This window comes from Lynx rufus, unplaced genomic scaffold (genome assembly GCF_022079265.1).
Source record: "Lynx rufus isolate CCGP_SWC_20201006 ecotype Redwood Valley unplaced genomic scaffold, mLynRuf1.p SCAF_13, whole genome shotgun sequence".
Taxonomy (NCBI): domain Eukaryota; kingdom Metazoa; phylum Chordata; class Mammalia; order Carnivora; family Felidae; genus Lynx; species Lynx rufus.
Window position 1 is genome coordinate 30478593 of NW_025814827.1, and position 15800 is coordinate 30494392.

Below are 15800 nucleotides of genomic sequence, written 5' to 3' on the forward strand. Positions count from 1 at the left end.
GGCTGAATTATGTGTCCCCCATCAAATTCATATGTTGAAGTCCTAACCCCCAGAACTGCAGAATATAACTATATTTGGAAATATGACTTTTAAGGGGTAATTAAGTTAAAATGGAGACATTTGGGGGGGGCGGTGCCTGGGTTGAGTGACTGACTCTTGATTTGTGAGATCAAGCCCTGTGTCAGGCTCTGCATTGAGCATGGAGCCTGCTAGATATTCTCCTTCTCTCTCTGGCCCTCCCCACTTCTCAAAATAAATATTTAAAAAAATGAAATTAAATGAAATTAAAATAAAATAAAATAAAATAAAATAAAATAAAATAAAATAAAATATGGGGTCCTATTAGGATAGGCCCTAATCCAATTATGACTGGTGTCCTTACAAGAAGAGGAGATTACAACACAGACAATATAAAGGACCGAGGGGAACTATGGAAGAACATAACAAGAAGGCAGCCATCCAAGTCAAGGAGAGAGGCCTCAGAAGAAACCAACCTGCTGATGCCCTGATCTTGGACTTCTAGCTTCTCAGCTGTAAAATAATTTCTGTTGTTTAAGCTACCCAGTCTCTGGTGTTAGGGCAATCCTAGCAAACTACTACATACTCCTTATATTCATAAATTAACAACCTATGTTTGGTTTACCTAAATACACTCATGACTAATTTATACAAAATTAAGACTAGAATACATATTATAAAACTTGGTAGTAATATAAAAATATAAAAACAAGTCAGCAATGGTAAACTAGCAAGCACCCACAGCCACTGATCCTAGCCATCTTAATAGTAAACAAAAGAGCAAAAAAGTAGGGTGATATGAGGAGAGCACATTCAAAAAGTCAGGCTCCTGGGGCACCTGGGTGGCTCAGTCAGTTGAGCGTGCGACTTCAGCTCAGGTCGTGATCTTATGGTTCGGTTCGTGGGTTCAAGCCCCACGTCAGGCTCTGTGCTGACAGCTCAGAGCCTGGAGCCTACTTCGGATTCTGTGTCTCCCTCTCTCTGCCCCTCCCCCTGCTCACACTCGGTCTCTGTCTCTCTCAAGAATAAACATTAAAAAAAAAAAAAAGTCGGGCTCCTGAGACAGGCATGAAAGCAATGTTAGATACCTTAGAAAGGACTACAGCTCAAAAGAAGGCTTATCTAAAGAGTTCACATACCTTTTTGTTTTAGTGTTTATTTATTTTTGAGAGAGAGTGCAAGTTGGGGAGGGGCAGAAAGAGAGAGGGAGACAAAGGATCCTAAGCGGAATCTTCGCCACTGACAGCAGAGCACCCAACGCGAGGTCTCAAATCTACAAATTGTGAGATCACGACCTGAGCAGAAGTTGGGCCACTCAGGGGCCCTGCCACGTATCTTTAAAAGTCTAAAAGCAGACAAAAACGAAAGGAACAAAAAAAACCAAAAGAGACAGCACAAGGAGTTGTCTAACTAACGTGGTTTTAAAAGGATACTTGTAGAGGTAAGAGCAGTAGTTTATTATCCAGCCAGAATAAAAACAGAAGATGAAAATATATGCAAAAAATACTAGAAGGAAAAACTTCCTATAAAAAGAATAAGCTTCAAGCAGCTTTGAAATGATGACAGAATATAAATAAATGACAAAATGGTTAGGTAGCATAGAATATTCAACTCTTACTTGCTTTCATCAAAAAGAATTTTCAATCCTTACACAAGATTCTATTAAGACATTATCTAGCTACTTTGAGAAAGGATGGTATAGTAGAAAGAGCACTATATGAGTGTCAAAGGTATGAGAGTCAAAGGTACCTGGGTTTAAATTTTTTTTAACATTTATTTATTTTTTGAGACACAGGGAGCGTGAGCAGGAGGAGAGGCAGAGAGAGAGAGAGAGAGAGAGAGAGAGAGAGAGAGAGAGAGAGAGTCAGACTCTGAAGCACGCTCCAGGCTCGGAGTTGTCAGCACAGAGCCTGACCCGGGGCTCAAACTCAAGAACCATGAGATCGTGACCTGAACCTAAGTCGGACACTTAACCGACTGACCCACCCAGGGGCCCTTGTAACTGGGTTTAAATCTCAGTATTGTTGCTTATTGTAGAGGCAGTAGTGCATACTGGGATTAAAATGTAGGCTCTGAAACCAGGCTTTCTTGGCTTTAATGCCAGTGTTGCCACTTAAAGCTAAGTAACCCTGTACAAGTTATTTAACTTCCTGTGCCTTAGTTTCCTCATCTGTAATATAGAGATGATAGCACCTACTTCATATGGTTTGAAAGTCTTAAAGAAGTTATTATGCTTAAAGCACTGAGAACAATACATGACACATATTAATTGCTCAATTGCTGACAGTTATTACTGTTCTATTTGTTCTTTATCGTTCTTTTTTATTCGGACATTACAATTATTGTTGTTATTGACATTGTGCAAGTTACCTAAATTCATTAGGCCTAAATTTTTCTCTTCTATAAAATAACAAGATAGTTATAAGAATTAAGGAGATACTAGATATAAAGCACCTAATTAAATATATTCAATAAACATTAATTGCCAACCCCCACCCAAATTTTGAAAAAGATAACACTGTATTCAAGATACTGAACATAAGCAAGCACTGTATAGATTCTCAATAAAACTTTAGAATATAGTATCAAAAAGATGATTTAATGATAATAAGAAATAATGACTAAAAGCCAGTATAAGCTCAATAGGAATAATAAATGACAAGCTAATTATTTACTTTACTTCTAACATAGGATTAGTAGACTGGGAGAAAAAATAAATGTACCTTGATTTTAGCAAGACATTCCAATACTAATTTTCATAATAACCTTATAGAATATAATTTAAAAATCTATAATGAATAAGAGTACAATTAAATGATTTTGTGGCTGCAGGAAAACTCTTGCCCCCCCCCCAAATTAATGAATAAGACATTAGTTTGCAAACAGGTTTGGCCCTATTGTATTTATTAACATCTTTTATTTTTAATTTAAGATCTTTAGGTAGACATTAATGAAAAATCCAAGATTTTGGGAAAGAAAGAAAGAAACAAAGAAACTTAACAAATTTCTGTAGGAAAACCCTGGGTGTGTAGTTGACACAGGCAAAAATTTGCTAACTAACAAAGACAGATCTTACTACTAAAGGAGAAAAAAAGCATGATATGATATGCTATGATGCCACATTAATAAAAGAATGCCCAGAGGTACCTGGGTGACTCAATCAGTTGAGCATCTGACTTCAGCTCAGGTCATAAACAGTTCGTGAGTTCAAGCCCCCATCAGGCTCAGAGTTGTCAGTGAGGAGCCTGCTTCAAATCCTCTGTCCCCCTCTTTCTCTGCCCCTTCCCCACTAGCACTCTCTCTCTCAAAAATAAATAAACGTTATAAAAAATAAAAGAATGCCCAAATCAAAAGAATATGAACAGGGGTGCCTGGATGGGTCAGTTGGCTAAGCATCTGACTCTTGATTTCGGTTCAGGTCATGATCTCAGGGTCCTGGGATCCTCCTTAAGATTCTCCCTCTTGGGGCGCCTGGGTGGCGCAGTCGGTTAAGCGTCCGACTTCAGCCAGGTCAAGATCTCGCGGTCCGTGAGTTCGAGCCCCGCGTCAGGCTCTGGGCTGATGGCTCGGAGCCTGGAGCCTGTTTCCGATTCTGTGTCTCCCTCTCTCTCTGCCCCTCCCCCGTTCATGCTCTGTCTCTCTCTGTCCCAAAAATAAATAAACGTTGAAAAAAAAAATTAAAAAAAAAAAAAAAAGATTCTCCCTCTTTCCCTCTGCCCCTCTCCCCAGCTTGTGCACATGATCTCTCAGAAAGAAAGGAGGGAAGGAAGGAGGGAGGGAGGGAGGGAGGAAGGAAGGAAGGAGAGAGAAAGAAAGAAAGAAAGAAAGAAAGAAAGAAAGAAAGAAAGAAAGAAAGAAAAAGAAAGAAAGAAGGAAAAAAAGAAAGGAAGGAAGAGAATACAAAGAGAAGTCAGAAGACATAGGAAAAACCTATCTTTCTATCAAGTTCCTTTCTTTTTTTAACCCAAATCTTGGATTACTCATTAATGTCCACGTTAAATACATACAATGAATAACACTATTTATAGAGTGCATTAAAATTTCTCAAACTGCCTTTTCTGTTTGCCATCTAACGTAAAAACAACTCTGAGGCAGACAAAGCAGTTAAAATTAGTCCCATTTTACTGTCTTCTTAAGGTTCAGAGGGGTAAAAGAATTTCCTCAGATCATTCAAGTTGGTCCAGAGTATGAATGTGAAGCATGTGACTCCTGGTCATATCCATTTTTTAACAACTTTCCCCCCTCCTTAATGAAGTAATACATTTTCAGTGTACAAGTGTTACAATTCAGATAGAGAAATCACCTCCCTAAACAATGTATTAATTAAACTCACATAAAATAAGGAAAAATTTCTTTTACTTTTCATAATACTATGCTGAAAAAACAGAAGGCGAAGTGGGTGAGTTAAGTAGAATAAGTAATGTTTTCTTGAATGGCCATTATATATTTTTTATGTTACTACTCTTAAAATAACACCAAAATGTAGACATTTCCTTAATCTACTAGCAATATTAAGATTTCTCATCTTTGCATGCTTAAAGAAAATAACCTAAACTTCAATTTTAAGTACGAGGTAAAACCATTACCTTGGGTGTGCTTCCTTTAATGAATTTTTTAATTGAAGACAACAAGCCAGTTTCATTTTTCGGTGGTTTTTCTCCCCCTGAAGGCAGGCTATCATCAACCTCTGAATATTTCCTCTTTGCTCTAGCAGTGCGTTGTGTTTGGATTTGATTTGATTGCTGAGAAGCTTTCCGTGTTCTCAGCCTCATCTTTTATGGGTGCCACATATAAAACTACAAGAGAAAAATAACAAGGGTTATTAAAATTAAACCTAGCATGGCCAAATATGCCCACCTTCTATACTAAAAATCCCTTGGTGTAGGTCTCCAGAGGATTAAATTAAGAAACCAAAATTTTAAGTGAAAGGATGCTTTGAACTTTTACATACTCTCCCAAGTAACCTTCCCAACAACTTCTGAAATATTTTACCCTATGATCTAATAAAAATATGAGTAACACCAAAGAGTGCGCATACTCTTTCCACAGCACTGTGCAACCTCCACCCATGCCAATGTTACCATTCATTCAACCATTCAGTCAAGAAACATTTATTGAGCACTTACAACATTCAAGGCACTGGGCTAGGATAAGCACCTCATAAACAGTAAACCACATACAGAAGATTTTTGTCTTCTGGAGCTCATAATGTAGTGGGAAAACCCTCAATGAATGAATTAATTACCTGAGCATGATTCTAATGATCAATAATCATGCAAGTGTAAAAAGAGCAGTTGAATCATTCATTTTATAAGATCATTTTATCTTACCACACATGATACTTTAAAAATCAAATTCACATCAAAAAGAAATTATGAGGCAATCTACTTGAACTCTCTCACTTTATAGATGAGAAAATTAATGGCTGACAAAACTGTATCAAGACAGAGGTAGTTAAGAATATACCCTAAATTAGAATCTGAAAGAGAATATAAAAATTACCAAAGTAAGAATTAAGAAATGTGAATTCCAATCCTACTTCAATCACTGCTAAACTATAGTCACTTAACTGTTTTTTCAATTATATAAAGAATACATTCATCTTACCATCCTGAGCTTCAAAATGAAAAAGGAATTAGAAAAGACTATAAACTGCAGAGAACATTAATGCTACTCACAATAGTGAATGCATTCACAGAAAAGTCTAACTCCTTTTAAGCATTCCCAAAGCCTAAAGATGCCAAAAATCCTGGCAAAGGGTAGTCTTCACCGACTTATGCTTAAGACATTATGTCTTTACTAAATCAAGAGTCACAGAAAAAATGTTAGAAACTTTTAGGAAGTTATACATACATACACACACATACACAATCTACTCCAACAAAAACCCCACACTCAAAGGATTCATCAGAGAAGTCCCTAGACACCTTTACAAACAACTATTTTTTTCCCTATAAACAAATGGTACTCAGTTGTAACTTGCCATCCCAAAATAAAAAATGCTGCCTTTTTCCCTGAAGAGTCAAAGTTAATTCTAAAGTGATTTATCATTCAAGGCATGTATTATTTACTTTAAAATCCTATTTAAAGTACGTAAATGATGTCTTAATTCCTTAATTCTTCAGCACAGCACTCCTTAGAAAAGGAAAATTCGCATATAGCAAATGCAAGGGGGAATTCTCAAAACTATTTTTAATCAATTTCTGTAATTTTTTTAAATTAGAGAGCAAGTGGGGAAGGGGCAGAGACAGAAGCAGAGAGATCATTTTAAGCAGGCTCCACGCCCAGCACAAAACCCCATGCAGGGATCAATCCCACGACCCTGGGACCATGATCCAAGTGAAAATCAAGAGTTGGATGCTTAACCAACTGAGCCACCCAGGTTCTATTCTGAGGTCTTTTTTGTTTTGGGTTTGTTTTTTTTTAATGTTTGTTTATTTTTGAGAGAGAGAGAGAGAGCGTGCATGAATGGGGGACACAGAATCTAAAGCAGGTTCCAGGCTCTGAGCTGTTAGCACAGAGCCTGACAAAGTGCTCGAACTCACACACGAACTGTGAGATCATGACCTGAGCTGAAGTCAGCGGCTCAACGGAGCCACCCAGACGCCCCTATTCTTGGGTATTTTGGGGGAAAAAATTTGTTTTTTTAAATTACAGAGGGGCACCTGGGTGACTCAATGGGTCATGATCTCGAGCCTTCCCTCCCTGGCCCCCCAACAGGGCTCCTCACTGGGAGTGGGGCCTGGTTAAAATTCTCTCTCTCTCTCAAACAAACAAACAAACAAAACACCTAGGAATGAATCTATCTTAAACCCAGAATCATCAAATAGTAATTATAACACCTTATGAAATAATGCACTAAGGTAAAGTAGGTCTTAAAAGACTAAAAGCATATAGGTTAAGTCCAGTCTTACAGAGTTTGGCTCATTAAAATTGCAATACTTATTGGTCATCTGCTACTAAAATGTTAAGGATGAAAACTATCTCTACCCATGAGAATCATAAGTCTGGCAAATAAATATATGTATCATAGTGTATATATAAAATTCTACATCACTCCACATGAAGAAGAGTGAAGACATTTCTGGGAAAGCTTAGGAGAAAGGTTCTTTGAACTCAAAAATAACCAGTGAGCATTTACTAGAAAGAAAGACATGAGCATTTAAAGAAAGAGTTGAAATGTAGAAGATTTTTGTCCATTCCAATAGTGAACTGTAAAAGGTGTACTTAATAGGTCTAAAAGGGCTGGGGCAGTCAAGCTCTCATGAACTTTCAAAACTGACTACTCAGGCAACAGATAAAGAAAACATATACTTTTCAATTTCTCATGAAATACTTACCAATGGACCATATGCTGAGACATAAAAAAAGCTAAATAAATTTAAAGAAAAATCTTACAAAGTATGTTCTCTGACCACAATTACAAATCAAAAACAAAAATCTTAAAAAGTACCAAATACTTGAAAATTTAAAAATATATTTATAAATAAATCATGAGTCGGGAGGAGGAGGAGAGGGGTGGGGAGAAGAGGAAATAAAAGCACAAGGGAAATAAATTTTGGACAAAAAAAACCAAAGAGCACATCAAAATGTCTGGGATATAATAAGCAGCATTTAGAGGGAAATTATAAACATATATGCACCTAACACCAAAGTCTCAAAATATATTAAGTAAAAACTGTCAAAAGCGAAAAATAGACAATTCAACAATAGTTGGGTATTTCAATACCTACTTTCAATAATGGACAGAACTAGACAAAAAGCCAATAAGGAAATAGAAGACATGAACAATTCTCTAGACTTAAGAGATACATATGGAACATTCTACCCAACAACAGCACAATACATAATATTCTCTAGGACAGACTACATGTCAGGACACAAAACAAGTCACAATAAACTTAGAAGAATTGAAATCATACAAGTATATGGTCTCCAACTACATTGGAATGAAATTAGAAATCACAAGGAAAGAAATGAGAAATTAACAAATATGCAGAAATTAAACAAACTCCTAAATATGTAAGCATTGTGTCAAAGAAGAAATCACAAGGTGAATTAGAAAATACTTCAGGATGAAACAAAACAAAACCACAAATACCAAAACTTATGAGATGCCCCAAAAACAGTGCTCAGAGGGAAATTTATGTAAATGCTTATAATAGAAAAAAAACCTCAGGGCACCTCGGTGGCTCAGTTGGGTGAATCTCTGACTTTGGCTCAGGTCATGATCTCGCAGTCTGTGGGTGCGAGCCCTGTGTCAAGCTCTGTGCTGACAGCTCAGACAGAGCCTGCAACCTGCTTCAGATTCTGTGTCTCCCTCTCTTGCTCTGCCCCTCCCCTTCTCTCTCTCTCAAAAATAAATTTTAAAAAGTAAAAAACAAACAAAAAAAAACAAAACAAAAATCTCAAGTCAGTAACAAAACTTTTCACCATAAGAAACTATAGAGAGAAAAACAAACTAAATCTAAAGCAAGCAAAAAGAAGGAAATAAAGAATAAAGCAGAAAGAACTCAAGTAGGTGATTTACAAATAAACAAGAAAATAGTGAAGCCTAAAATTTGTTCTTTGAAAAGATCAACAAAACGGACACACCTTAAATAGACTAGCAAAGAAAAAAAAGAGAGAAGACTCAACCTACTAACGTCAGGAATGAAAGATGGCTCATTAATACCAACCCTACAGAAATAAAAACAATTTTAAGGGAATACTATGAACAATCGTACACCAACAAATTAGACAACCTAGAAGAAATGGATTTCTATAGAGACACAAGTAAAATGGGCTCGAGAAAACAAAATCCAAAAGATTGCATTAGTGATAATTTCTTTAAAAACCTCCCACAAAGTCCAATTTTAATGGCTTCACTGGCGAATTTTACCAAATGTCTGAAGAATTACCACCAGTCCTTCTCAAACTCTTCCAAAAAATTGAGGAATACCTTCCAACTCAATCTATGAGGTCAGCATTGCTCCGATACCACAATCAAAGACACTACAAGAAAAATTAAACTACTACTCAATATCCTTTACGAAAATAGATGCAAATATCCTCAATAAAATACTAGCAAACCAAATCCAGCGGCTTAATAAAGGGATTACACACCATGACCAAAGTGGAATTTATTCCAGGGATGCAATTCTGGTTTAACATATGAAACTCAACCAATATAATACACCATGTTAAAAGAATAAAGGAAAAATTCCGTATGATCATCTCAACTGATGCAGGAAAAAAAAGCACAATTGACCACACCCAACACCCTTTTCACAATAAAAATACTCAACAAACCAGAAATAGAAGGGAACTTCTTAAACCTGAGAAAAGGCAGCAACGAAAAATCCACAGCTATCATACTGCATAGTGAAAACCTAACAAGAACAAGAAAATTTTAAAATTCACATTAGAAAAGAAAAAGTAAAACTATCTCTTTGCAAAGAACATGACATTGCATGAAAAATAACCACAAAAGCAGAAACCATAAAAGCAAAAACTACTAACTGGACTTCATAAAAATTAAAAAAAACCTGAGACTTCATAAAAGCTAGATGATTGGCCACAAACATATGAAATGATAATACTCAATACAATTCACCATCAGAAGTGCAAGTTAAAATCAAAACAGAATACTAATCTACACTTACTTGAAAGGCAAAAATTAAAAAGACTGACAACAAATGATAGCAAGGATGTGGAACAATGAGCGCTCTCATACTCTGCTGGTGGGAACATAAGGTTTTTGGTAGAAGTTGAGCAATTTCTTTCAAACAACGCCTCACCCCTTGATCCAAGTTTTTATCCAAGAAAAAATGTAAACATGCCCACAGGATACTTTTACAAAACTGTTCCTGGCAGGCTTTATTTACAATAGCCACCCAAACTGGAAACAACAAAAATGCTCAAGGACAGAAAAATGAATACTGTGGTGTCTTCACACAGTGAATAATTAGAAAACAGCAATGATCATCATTATCATCAACAACATGAAAGAATCTCAGACGTTATGCTGAGCAGTGGCAGCCACAAAAGAGTACATATTTGATGACACCATTAAAAAGAAATTCTATTAGAGGCAAAAATAATCTGAGGAGAAAAATCAAAATAGAAGTTGCCTTGGGGAAAAGAAATGACCTGTATGCAACAGAGTATGGATCTATTTGTCAAAACTTATAGCTAAAACCTATGTATTTCAAAGTATGTAAATTTTACAAAAATGTATACCTGTAAAAAGTTTCTATAAACAATACTAACCAGCTAGCAAGAAGTTGGGAGTGGGTGGGGATACAAATCTAAAAAACATACAAAATATTAGTAACTACTTAAAAAGAGTGATAGTTTTATAGGACTTCATAATGCCATTCTGTCTACATTGTGCATGTTTGATATTTTCCATTAAAAATTAGCAACAAAAGGGGCACTTAAGTGGCTCAGTCAGTTAAGCATCAGGCTTTGGCTCAGGTCATGATCTCACGGTCCATGGGTTTGAGCCCCGCATCAGGCTCTGTGCGGACAGCTCAGAGCCTGGAGCCTGCTTCAGATTCTGTGTCTCCCTCTCTTTCTCTCTGCCCCTCCACTGCTCACGCTCTATCTCTCTTGCTCAAAAATAAATAAACATTAAAAAAAAAACAAAAACACCTTATTGTCAGAGCTACCGACAAGGTTCAGCAGTGAAACAAAACTGAATTAAGTCAAAATAGAGTAGGGCAGTATCAAATGAGAAAAGCAAAGAGAACATCTACAAAAAGAGGGGTGGAGGAACATAAACTAAGCAATCTTCCATACTTTTTAACATGGTAAGAAAATAACAGAAAGCTCCGTTTAAGTCAGCAACTGTCCTGAACCAAACCTTTTTCCAAAAGTTCAAGGAAACGAATTTCACATTAAAAAGTAACAGAAAGGGGCGCCTGGGTGGCGTAGTCGGTTAAGCGTCCGACTTCAGCCAGGTCACGATCTGGCGGTCCGTGAGTTCGAGCCCCGCGTCAGGCTCTGGGCTGATGGCTCAGAGCCTGGAGCCTGTTTCCGATTCTGTGTCTCCCTCTCTCTCTGCCCCTCCCCCGTTCATGCTCTGTCTCTCTCTGTCCCAAAAATAAATAAACATTGAAAAAAAAATTTTTAAAAATAAAAAAATAAAAAAAATAAATAAAAAGTAACAGAAATTAGATCAGAGCCCATACAGTCATCATAAGGAAAAAAAAAAATTGAGAAGCAAAATAAAATCTCTAACTTTCTACAGACAGTAAGATTGCAAAAGATAAATCCACAAAAGCATATCACATCTACACACTATTTCCAAGTATGCTTAAAGACATTAATACTAAGGAACAATTTTAACCAGGATTTAAGGAAAGGGAAAAGAAGCAAAAGAACTTGTAAAAAATTAAGAACAAAAAATCATTTCTAAACTAGACTAAAAAAGAAGGAACAGGGGGCGCCTGGGTGGCGCAGTCGGTTAGGCGTCCGACTTCAGCCAGGTCACGATCTCGCGGTCCGTGAGTTCGAGCCCCGCGTCGGGCTCTGGGCTGATGGCTCAGAGCCTGGAGCCTGTTTCCGATTCTGTGTCTCCCTCTCTCTCTGCCCCTCCCCCGTTCATGCTCTGTCTCTCTCTGTCCCAAAAATAAATAAACGTTGAAAAAAAAAAAATTTAAAAAAAAAAAAAAGGAACAAAAAATTAAATGAACAGATAGAACAAAGACGGAATATTTTCACACATTAAAAAAGATTCAACACAGGGCGCCTGGGTGGCTTAAGCATCCAACTCTTGATCTCAGCTCAGGGTTGTTGAGTTGAAGTCCCACACTGGGCTCCCACAAGTGCACTTGGAGCCTACTTTTAAAAACAAAAAAAAAAGATTCAAAGATTCAAGAGTGCCTGGCTGGCTCACTTGTGGAGCAATACAACTCTTGATCTTGAGAGTTGTGAGTTCAAGCCCCACATTAGGAGTAAAGATTACTTAAAAATAAAAGTCTTGGGGCGCCTGGGTGGCGCAGTCGGTTGAGCGTCCGACTTCAGCCAGGTCACGATCTCGCGGTCTGTGAGTTCGAGCCCCGCGTCAGGCTCTGGGCTGATGGCTCAGAGCCTGGAGCCTGTTTCCGATTCTGTGTCTCCCTCTCTCTGCCCCTCCCCCGTTCATGCTCTGTCTCTCTCTGTCCCAAAAATAAATAAACGTTGAAAAAATAAATAAATAAAAAAAATAAATAAAAGTCTTAGGGGCGCCTGGGTGGCTCAGTCGGTTAAGCGGCCGACTTCGGCTCAGGTCATGATCTCTCGGTCAGTGAGTTCAAGCCCCGCGTCGGGCTCTGTGCTGACCGCTCAGAGCCTGGAGCCTGTTTCAGATTCTGTGTCTCCCTCTCTCTGACCCTCCCCTGTTAATGCTCTGTCTCTGTCTCAAAAATAAATAAACGTTAAAAAAATTTTTTGAAAAAAAAATGAAAAAAAAAAAGTCTTAAAAAACAAATGAAGATTCAAGAGAAACTGGTAAATACTGAAAATAGATCAGATACTCAAAAACAAGAGAAATTTCCAGAAATAGGAAAAGTTTGAAACTCTGCATTGAAAGAAACAGGCCTGAGAAAAGCAAATATGAAAACACAGTCTGGTATGAATTACTAGAACTTTGCTGAACTTTAATTTTAAATGCGGAAAAAAAATCCTCCTTTGGGCATCTAAGCCAGATACAGGCCAACTTTTTCTTATAGAACCACGCAGTAAATGTTTTAGGCTTGCAGATCACAGGGTATAAGTTAAATGAAACTCAAATATCAGTGTCTGGAACCATGCTCATTGGTTTCAATATTGTCTATGGCAGTGTTTAGCAAAAGCATCCAAAGACAATATGTAAGTAAATGAGCATGGCTGTGTACAATAAAACTGTGTTTACACAGGCAGTCAGCCCACGGGCAACAGTTTGCATATTCCCGATCTAGACATGTACTAAGTGACTTTATAATGGAAAAAAAAAATTAAACTACTCTCAATTTTTCAACAGCAACACTTCATGCCAGACGAAAAATGGAGTTACATATTTAAAATAAAATAATCAAGAAAAGACCATGTAAGTAAACCAAGGATTTTATATCCAACAAAAATAACAAGAATACTGGCCACCAACTATTGTCAATGAGCAAAAACTCTGGGAATACTGTGGCCTTTCTAAAAAAATCTAACAGAGCATTTGAGAAAACCAAACTGAGTACAGATATTGCATTAGAACTGATGGTGAATATCAAACATACAACATGGAGTTAGTTACTCATACAGCAAAAACCAAAATGAAGGTTAAAAGGAAGACAGTAGAGTGTGTATATTCCCTGACAATGTAAACATACTTAACTATTTAAAATTTAAAAGTGAGGGATGAGGGCAGCTGTCTCAGTCAGTTAAGCGACCACCTTCGGCTCAGGTCATGATCTCACAGTTCCTCAGTTCAAGCCCTGCATCAGGCTCTGTGCTGGAGCCTGCTTCGGATTCTGTGTGTCCCTCTCCCTCTGCCCCTCTCCCACTCACATTCTGTCTCTTTCTCAAAAATAAATAAACATCAAAGAAAAAAAAATTTTTAAGTAAGGGATGAATGTGAAGAACACAGCAAAAAGTGCATATACGGCTTCAAAAATCATGCATACGGTAATAGCACTGGCATGGCTATTGTGAGTCTGTCATGAGATAAAATTATTTAGATTTCTAATTCCAGGTCTATCATCTACTGGGTCCTCAGAAACCTAGAACAGTATAGAACAAGAAGACAGATATAGAGGAAGTTAAATCCCCAGAATTCTGACTATGTCCAGCTTAAGAGGTGAATAAATCTCCACAAAAAGCAACCATTCAGTTAGACAAAATAACAAAAACCATCACTTCACTACTCTAGAAATAAACCAAAGGCATATAACAATCTATGAATCCTTATAAAACTGCTCAACTTTGGGTAAGAACGTTAGGAGTCCGTGTCATTCCTGTCTGGGACTGCTCTACTCCCCTACTCCCTACTCCACCTGCAAGCTCAGATGGTTTGTCAGGCTGAGAGGAATGTCAACTTTGAGGTCACCATAAAAAGAGACTGATGGTTTACAGCAGTCGGACAATGACCACACTCAATGGTATCATCAGTATAAGTGACATTTCTGGTATAAGTAATAATTTCTGTAGCAGGTGAACTAGGAGGCCAACAGCTCTAAAAGCCTGCAGATGCAGGGGTTGTTGCGCCAACCACATTCCTGGCTGAGGCAGCACACATGCACAACAGGGACTAAAGAGGGCCAAGCAAGCTATCCACATACTGAATCCTGCACATCAGAATTTCTTTTTAATTTTTAAAATGTTTGATAATTGAAAAAAATGATTTTTTTTTTAATTTAAGGGGGGAGAGGGGCAGCGGGAGACAGGGAGAGAGAATCTTAAGCAGACTCCATGCTCAGTGTGGAGCCCAATGTGGGGCTCAATCCCATAACCCTGGGATGCATGACCTCAGTCAAAATCAAGAGTTGGACACTCAACTGACCGAGCCACCCAGGTGCCCCAAAAGTAAAAATGACTTTAAACTGTAGTCATGACAGGTAAAATCAAATGTTTTAATTATATTTATAGGCTACCTCTAGTTCCCATTTGGTTAAATGCCTATGCATGCCCTTTCCTCATTAAAAAAAAATTTTTTTTTAAATTTTCCTTCTTTACATTTATTTATTTTTGAGAGACAGAGCAAGAGCAGGGGAGGGGCAGAGAGAGAGGGAGACACAATATGCAAAGCAGGCTCCAGGCCCTGGGCTGGCCGCACAGAGCCCAACACAGGGCTCAAAACCATGAACTGTGAGATCATGACCTTAGCCGAAGTCAGATGCCTAACCAACTGAGCCACCCAGGCGCCCCTTCCTTGTTTTTTTGTCTTTGTTTTTAAGAATTAAAATACTGGGGCACCTGGGTGGCACAACTGGTTAAGTGTCGACTCTCGGCTCAGATGATCTCACAGTTTGTGAGTTCGAGCCCCACCCACAACAGGCTCTGCACTGATGGCACAGAAACTGCTTTGGATTCTCTCTCCTCTTGCTCTCTGCCCTTCCCCCACTTGTGCACGAGCATGTATGCTCTCTCTCTCTCAAATAAATAATAATAATAATAATAATAATAAAGAATCAAAGTACTGAAGTTGAAAAGAACTCTAGTTCAACCTCCCCAACCAAAGCAGAAATCTTTCAGATAGTTTTTCTGTTTAAAGGTAACCTATATTGTGCTCAAATAACTTAAGGAGACATGAAGCTCAATACTTCCTACTGCAAGTATTTCAAAATGTTAAATGAATTCTAAACAAAAAGAACTTTTAAAGTGAGCCGAATAAAACCTGCAAATATATAACATCAATTCCCTTATTTAATAAAAAAGTTATTTTCTTTTTTAAGTTTATTTTAAGAAAGAGAGCACGTGCGCTAGTGCACACAAGCAGGGGAGGGGCAGAGAAGGGAGAAAGAATCCCAAGCAGGCTAAATGTTGTCAGCACAGAGCCTGATGCAGGGCTCAAACCCACAACCCATGAGATCACGACCTGAGCCAAAATCAAGAGTGAGACACTTAACCAAGTGAGCCACCCAGGCGCCCCAATATGCAGAATTTCTAAAAAGAATTTAACTCTTGCAATTTGGTTAAGCATAATTTTCCTTGTTTTAAACCCAAAGCTTGAATATTTTTTTCATTTTAATACTTAAAAACAAATATTATATAACTTTTTTAGTTTGCCAATTATGGCTTAATTTAGAAAAGTTAGGTATTTACATGATTTGTTCCAACTCCAATATAAT

General features: G+C 37.6%; 1 protein-coding gene across 2 annotated transcripts in view; it reads right to left on the reverse strand.

The window, feature by feature from the left end:
• CTDSPL2 (CTD small phosphatase like 2) overlaps window positions 1–15800 on the reverse strand; it is an 80265-nt gene that overhangs the window by 48126 nt on the left and 16339 nt on the right. For both annotated transcript variants that reach the window (XM_047075170.1, XM_047075169.1), the window contains exon 2: window positions 4605–4814. In XM_047075170.1, coding sequence (XP_046931126.1) covers window positions 4605–4790 — 186 coding nt within the window. In that variant the 5' untranslated portion in view covers window positions 4791–4814. The remainder of the gene's footprint in view (window positions 1–4604; window positions 4815–15800) is intronic.